The following is a 7,793-nucleotide window of genomic DNA, read 5'->3' as shown; positions in this document are numbered from 1 at the left end:
AAACTTGTCCACACCCACAGTTTGTGGTTGAGGTGGAATATTTTGAGTAGTTAAATATCTGTCCAAAGTCGAATAGCAGGTTAGTAATAGTGCCAGGATTTTATGTGGATTATAAATTTCTATCAATTTCCTTAAAGTTTTTCCTCCTAAGACACATATATTCAGAGTAAGTTTTATGAATATTTTAATATTCTTCATTCTTAATCTTTTTAAGATCCTAAAACCTATCCTAAATTAATTTAATGCTTAATAAGTTCTCAGCCATTTCTCTTAACTTCTCTTTGAGTAATTGGCTTGACAATATTGATCAAAATCATTTTAAAATGTTTTAAATATTAGTCAAATCACTTTAAGATATAATTGCTTCTAGTCAAAAGTCAACACACACATTGTAGTTCAGTGCTTAATGTTTTTCTAGCTCCAGAAACATAAAGCAAAATCAATCAGCAGCCATTCGTCAAAATGTCTCACTTCCAGTCAGGCATGTTTTATAGAGGTGATGCAGTTGCATCATGTACAGAGTTGTCTTTATTACTTAATACCAAGCACTGTTTACCAGTGAAGATTCCTGGTCCTTGATTCCTGTACATCATACTCACCCCTCAATGGAAAGCATCTATGTTATTTAGGAAAACATTTTTTTAGCAGTACTTGCCTCACATAGGTCACAATGTGTGACATCTCACTTTTCCTGTGACAAAAGTGTGAATGCCCTCAGCTCGCAGCTCGCAGCTCATGTCTATATCTGACTCAGGTGCAAGGGGGCACAGCAGCAGCTGTATTTAATGTGTGGATGTGAAATTCTCCTTTCAATTAAAATAATACTGCTCCTTGCTCCAGGCAGAGCCTTATCAGCCACTGAGGACTTTGAACTGAGTGAAGGAGTAAACAGAGCATTCAGGCCACAAGGTGCCTATGCTCCCCGAACCAGCAGAACCGGTTGGCATCACCTCACGCTATGCTATGCTCGGGCACTGCAGGGCAGGGGACACTGAAGAGTCACAGGCGGGCTGCCCTTACTGATGGCTCTCCAGACCAGGCAGAAGGCCAGCGTGAAGCCCACGAAGGCCCAGTTCCACCGTCTGGGACACGTTCTCTTCCACATACTTTTTCATGGTCACCGCACAGGCCGTGATGCTGCAGGAGGAGCTGAGTCTCAGAGAGAAGCAGAGGGCTTGCCCTCCCCGCAAACCCACCTTATTGCTGATGCCAGACACACAAATCCCGTATTTACCCCGAGAAAACATCGCCTCCTCTCTCTGGCTGCAGCCTGCCCACAGATTCTCTTTCTGCCTCTTCGCCCCCCGGGGGTTTGCAGGACTTGAATGTGGTGGCGAGGAGGGCACCAGGGCCTTCCCTCAACACAATGGCAGGCAGTTCAAGCCATACCGGGAGCCCAGCTCTTTCCATCTTGCCCGCCCTCCCAAGAGCTCTGCCAACCCCTCACTGTCTACTTCACTCTGCTTTCCAAGCCGAGTAAACCCACGGCGGTTCCCCGGGAAGAGTCACTCAACACGGCCCCCAGTGCCTCCCCTGAGCAGCATTTCTTACAATAATTTAATGAGAAATCGTTCATTTGAAATGTTCCTGGTCTAGATCCACTTAGGAAGGGTGTGGGTGGAGAGAACTTTGCCTTGTCTTAGTAGTGCTGGTCATTTTTAAGGTGGGAAATAGGAGTTCCTAGCTTTTACACTATTATATTTAATTAAAGTAGTTATCTCTGTACAATAAAATTAACTATTTCTGCCCAAGCAGCTTCATATGAGAATAATGTCAGAGAGAAAACAACATGACCAGGTATAAGGGCCAAGTTGAGAAGCCTTATTCCAAGATCTACACAAGAATAAATATTTACAAAATGTTTTTCACTAAGAAAAACGAGACCTGGATTTCTAGTCTTGTCCCATCTACCTGGTTTCACTCTACCCTGAAGGCCCTGGAGCTGCGATGTGGTTTGAAGGAAATGCAGAAGGCAGTCCCGCATGGCGTGCTTCCCCTTAACTCAAAGAGTGAATTTTTCAAAGAAAAAAATGTACTGTCTCCCAGACTTTGTCGGCAGCAGCTTTTCTGATTATGTTTAAGTGACCTTATACTTGCTGTGCTCGCTCAGGCGGTCACAAGAGGAGAGCAAACACAAATGCTGGAGAGTGTTTGGCAAGGACCTGCATCAGGTTTTACATGTCTGATAAACCTGAATCCTGCCATACCTCTGAGAATTAGCATCAGTAGCCCAGCCTTCACCGGAGGCTGGTCCACAGGACGTGGGCCTAAATGCTCTTTTATTGCTACGAGAGTTGGTCCTTAGTTGGTACTCACGCCAGGATGCCTGAGAGGTAGAGGGTCTCAGCCGATAAGTAAGACAAATAGCTGAACATGAAGACGATGAGCGGCTCAATTGCAGAGATATTCTGAGTGAAACGTGTGATAAACGCAGAAACGAATCCAAAAACAATGCCGAAAAAGACTCCCCCAAGCCCCACAATAATGAATCGGGCACATCCAGCCAAAATGTCGACAGGCTCTATGCTTTCGAACTTGTGCATCTTTGTGAAGGCGATTAGTATATTGTATAAGACCTGGGCAAACAGAGAATCAAGGAAAGAAAAGAAACATGAATTAGAGATGAGCATTGTTTCACACACAGATTCTTAACTTTGTGTCTAGTTAAATAATTCACAACAAAAATGATATGACAATTAAGATTAATACAGCTGATTAACTTTAAATGTATTCCAGCTAATTTACATGCATTCAGTTTTTCTGAATAAGTGTCATATTCACAGCTTTCAAGTACTGAGCCCCTACTTTCTTGCTCGGCTCCCTGTCATTACCAGTTTATCTCCTCTCAGCTCCAAATGCGCCCTTCAATATGGGCTCTACAACCAACAGTGAAACTCCTATAAGCATTTCTTCTTTAACGTGAGCACCATCTGGCGCTCTCTTAGCGGAGGGACATGGAGGAGGAAGGGGCTTCCCCAACTTCGTCACAGCCTGGGAGGGGGTCAGCGTGCGGGAAGGAGGACTTCGCGTGGATCTGCCAGAGCCACAGGCCCTGAAAGTGGTCCCTCTGCAACTTCACATCGTTCTCCCAGTGACCCCTTGGGAAAGCCCAGCAGGCCGGTATGCTCCTTCCCCTCCCGAGAGCAGGATCCCCTGCAGGTCCGTGCTCCGCAGATGCTCCTGGATGCCTCCGGAGGGTGGTCTATCATCTGCCCAGCAAGCAACTCCACACCAGCTCCAGCCCGGCTAACCCGCAGCTTCTCGGGACCCAGTGTCCCATCCACACCTTGTCCAGAGAGACCAAAACCCCTTCTAACTCCTGTCCTTCTTTGCAGGCCATCTCTCAGCCCGAGGCTACCACAGGGAGTCCCTTATAGATTATAGGTTTTCTTTAATGTGGTTAATGTATTTTTAAAAAATATTCATTGAATTTATTGGCGTGACATTGGTTAATAAAATTATATAGGTTTCAGGTGTACAGCTCTACGATATGTTGTATATTGTGCTGTGTGCCCACCGTCCAAGTCAAGTCTCCTTCTGTCACCATTTATCTCCCTTTTCCCTCTTCTACCTCCCCTCACTTTTCCCCTCTGCTAACCACCGCGCTGCTGCCTGTGTCTCTGAGATGTTTTTTTCCTTAATCCTTTCACCTTTTTCACCAGCTCCCTACCCCCTCCCTTCTAACAGCTGTCAGCTGCTGTCTGTCTCTATGAGTCTGTTTCTATTTTGCTTGTTAGTTTATTTTGTTCATTAGTGTTCACATAGGCTGTTTAGCCTACTTGTGGTTTCTCTTTCCTGATTGGACCCCACTGGCTACACTTTCTCACTGACTCCCACCCCTCAAAAAAATCCTTAGCCTATGTGATGCCTACTCCCAAGGCTTCTCCATTTCTCTACTAAGTTCACATTTCTGTGAAGTTGCAGCGATCTGCTGGTTGCGGTCATGCCACTGGCGAGTCCAGAACTGGCATTGAACCTCTGTGGAGAGGCCGCTCTGAGGCAGGGAGAAATGCAGCAGGGGCTCTGAGAGGGAAGGCCAGGTCCAGAGCCCTGGGCTCAGAGCTCACCCTGCAGCCTTTGCTTCTTATTCCACAGCAAAGACAACAATGAGATGGGGCAGAGGTTAAACCTCCAGGAAATGGGTCAATGATCTGTTTATGTATCAACCATATATTTCAAACTGGTATAATGCTGGTCTGCTTTATTTAAGCAAAATGAAGCTATGTTTTAAGAAAAAGAAATTGTGACAAATCCAAAAGACACTTAGTGGTTGTATCCCAACTCTGTGATTTTGTTTAGTCCAATTCCACTTTTTGCCTGACCTCAGAGCAACCCACACACGGGTCTGGAAGCCCTGGGTGCTGTGCTCTCATTCCAGTGAGCTAAGCCACGCGGAGGAGCCAGATGCTTCCACAGACCTGGCAAGGCGGGTCTGAACGCACCCAGGTGGGGCCTGGGAATTTATTTGACTCTCAAACTCAGAGAAAACTCAGGGAATTCAATTGAGACTAAAAGATTTGCATGTTGTTGCCACACACAAACTCCTTTGCATAGCTCTCCAGGTTAGAAGCAGCCACCCAGTCTGCTCCAAGGGCTGGGAAAGCCATTCAGGTCAGCCTGTCCCTGGATGCCAAGGTGCCTGCCTAGAAGATGCCACAGAAGTTTAGGTAGTGAAAGGAGTGCATCCAACACAGAGACCACATTTATACACACAATACGTATTGACTATGTGCCAACCAATTCTCACCTTTCAGATCACCAGACTCTGGATGTCATAGTTGTAAACATTTTCTTTGGACTCATTTTGACTCACAGTAATGTGCATATATTTTCACACAGTGAAATAGCCAAGGCTAAATCTCAAACAAGTCCACAGCATGAATGGAACCCAGATTATTGACCTTCTTCACATGGTGTGGGGTGTGATATGGTGATGTAATCCTATATAATAAAGAGGTAATATGCAAATTGACCATCATGCCCTCACAAAGATGGCTGTTTATGACCAGGCTGGCAGGGGGGTTAATGAGGGACAACCAAACGACTAAGCAACAGGCTGTGTGGGACGACCAGGCCAGCAGGGGGGGCAGTTGGGGGTGATCAGGCTGGCATGCAGAGGCAGCGAGGGGTGATCAGGCCAGCAAGGGGGCGGGGCCGTTAGAGGTGACCAGGCAGGCAGACAGGTGAGCGATTAGGAGCCAGCAGTCCAGGATTGTGAGAGGGATATCTGACTGCCAGTTTAGGGCTGATCCCCAGGATTGGAGAGGATGCAGGCTGGGCTGAGACCATGCCCCACCCCCCATGCATGAATTTCATGCACCGGGCCTCTAGTAAGATATATGCACTTAGTGGCCCGATTATTATGACCACCTGATGTTTGTGGGCAAATTAGCCATACACTGCATCCTATGGGATATGGAAGCTGAAGGCCTGTTCAAACAGTTTTGCTGTCTGCATGTACCAAGATAAAATGTCTCCAATTCACACAAGAACAAGAGGATTGGACAGTCAAACATTGGAAAAAAGTCATGTGGTCTGATGAAACGGTGCTCATATTGTGCAGGAGTGGTTTCAAGAACAAGAAGGAGACTTTACCTTGCTTAGGTGTCCCCCACAGTCACCAGATCTCAATCCAATTGAGGATTTGTGGAACGAAGTTAAAAGAGCCATTAGGCAGCTGGTTCCACAACCATCAAATCTCACAGAACTGGACAGTGCTATTCATCAGGCATGGTGTCAGATTCCTCGAATCATCTTTCAACATCTCGTGGAGTCAATGCCAAGAAGAATTGCGGCAGTATTGAAGGCAAAAGGTGGCCCAACAAAGTACTGATGGGGTGGTCATAACAATCTGGCCACTCAGTGTATGTGTATATGTATATATGTGTGTGTTTGTGTAGATATATGTGTATAACACATAAAGGATGTAGCAAAAGTAGGTACAACTGTAAGCCTCTTTTGCCGTATCCTATATATGTTTTGTCTTTGTCTCCTGATACAGACACAAAAGCAGTTTACTTCCTATTCCTGGTTTGTTTTTATATAAAGGATTCAACTCAGAAACAGCCTGAGGTATCAGGCAAAGGGTGGGGGAGGGCACAGAGCTTCCCTCCCTCCCCTGCCACACTAAAAGCCAACCTTGGAATTTGTTCTTTAAAAACAAAATTCCCATCTAATGATATGTTTTCCATTGATTTTAGAGAGAGGAAGAGAGAGAGAGAAAACATTGATTAGTTGCCTCCTGTATGAGACTCAACCAGGGATCCAACCCGAAACCTGTGTATGAGCCCCAACTGGGAATGGGATCCCCATCCTTCAGTATAGTGACAACACTCCAACCAAGGAGCACCAGCCAGACACAGTTGTGATTTCCTGAGTGACAGGTGGGAGGACCTGTTGCTATCCACAAGGAGCTCTTTTTAATCTTACCTAAGCTTATGCTAATGAGGTGAGAGGAGCCCAAGATAGCTTCAGGATGGGGGCTGGTTGCCAGAATACCCAGTTACATGATTTAGAAGGATGTGAATTTTGATACTTCTCCTGCCCTCTACCCCTTACCTCCAGGTAAGAGATGAGCTTAAGATTAGATCAATAACCAATAGCCAGTGATTTAATCACTTATGCCTACGTAATAACACTTCAGCAAAAACGCTGAAAGATGGTTTCAGAAAACTTATAGGGTGCTGCTGAGAGGGCCCTGTGACAGTAGAGGGCACGGGAGCTCTGCACCCCCCTGACCCCCATCCTTTGTCCTGTGCACCCCAGGCTGTTATGAGTCGAATCTTTTATTTAAAAAAAACCCCACCAAAACAGTAATAGGAAGTAAACTGCTTTTCTGAGTCCTGTTAGCTGTTCTAGCAAATTATCAAACCTGAGGAGGGGACTGTGGGAACCCCCATTTTTTAGCCAGTCTGTAGAATCATGGGTAACCCAGACTTATGGTTGGTGTCTGACATGGAGGCAGCGTGAGCACCTGAGAATTTAGTGCAGGATGCCTGTCTAACTCCAGACAGTGACTGCCAGGATTGACTTGAATCTGAGGGCACCACGTTGGTGTCTGGAGAATTGGAGGTTGGCTGATATGGGGGAAAACACCCACACATTTGGTGTCAGAAATGGTGTTGTGAGCAACAAACAGTTCAGAGGAGGTGTCTCAGGAAATGGTCCTTTTGTGTTAGAGAGAGGAAGAGAGAGAGAGAGAGAAACATTGTTTTTCTATTTATATAAAACCTGTAGCTAACCTTAGAGTAGGCAAAAGACTCTACTCCCAGCACTCGGTGGGGAAAGTGCCACCTCAGCTTCCCTATAACACTCAGACCCTGGGTATTTCCTGGCTTGGAGCGGGGGAGCACCGTTTGTTGTGATGGTCTTTTGTCCTCACAGCCACAGAGATGAAATGAGTATCTTGGTATTTATAACAAGCCCCTTTCCACCACACAGGTTTATGTTAATAATGTAACTCTTTGAAAGCATCTAAGAATGAGGACTGGTTTCCAGTGGAAGCAACCAGAAATAGTGAGTTGAACATTTCAGCTCCACCTCTAGTTTCCTATGAGGGAAGAAAGGCTAGAAGTGGATTCAATCACCAATGGCCAATGGTTTAATCAATGAAGCCCATGCAATGAAATCTTCATAAAAAAAGCATCCAAATTGGAAAAGAGGAAGTAAAACTGTCCTTATTTGCAGACGACATGATATTATACATACAAAACCCTAGCGACTCCATCAAAAAGCTACTGGACTTAATACATGAATTTGGCAATGTAGCAGGATACAAAATTAACCCCAAGAAA

The 7,793-nt window shown here is 45.6% G+C and overlaps 1 protein-coding gene across 1 annotated transcript in view; it reads right to left on the bottom strand.

Annotated features, from left to right (window-relative positions):
- The window catches only part of SLC9A4 (solute carrier family 9, subfamily A (NHE4, cation proton antiporter 4), member 4), a 78,213-nt gene that overhangs the window by 49,586 nt on the left and 20,834 nt on the right, over positions 1-7,793 (bottom strand). The window contains 3 exon segments of the mRNA XM_006761124.2: positions 1,021-1,078; positions 1,080-1,137; positions 2,317-2,576. Of these exon segments, the coding sequence (XP_006761187.2) occupies positions 1,021-1,078; positions 1,080-1,137; positions 2,317-2,576 (376 nt within the window).

The sequence above is a fragment of the Myotis davidii genome, unplaced genomic scaffold, assembly GCF_000327345.1.
Source record: "Myotis davidii unplaced genomic scaffold, ASM32734v1 scaffold296, whole genome shotgun sequence".
NCBI classification, from domain to species: Eukaryota; Metazoa; Chordata; class Mammalia; order Chiroptera; family Vespertilionidae; genus Myotis; species Myotis davidii.
This window is presented reverse-complemented; position numbering and strand designations above follow the sequence as displayed.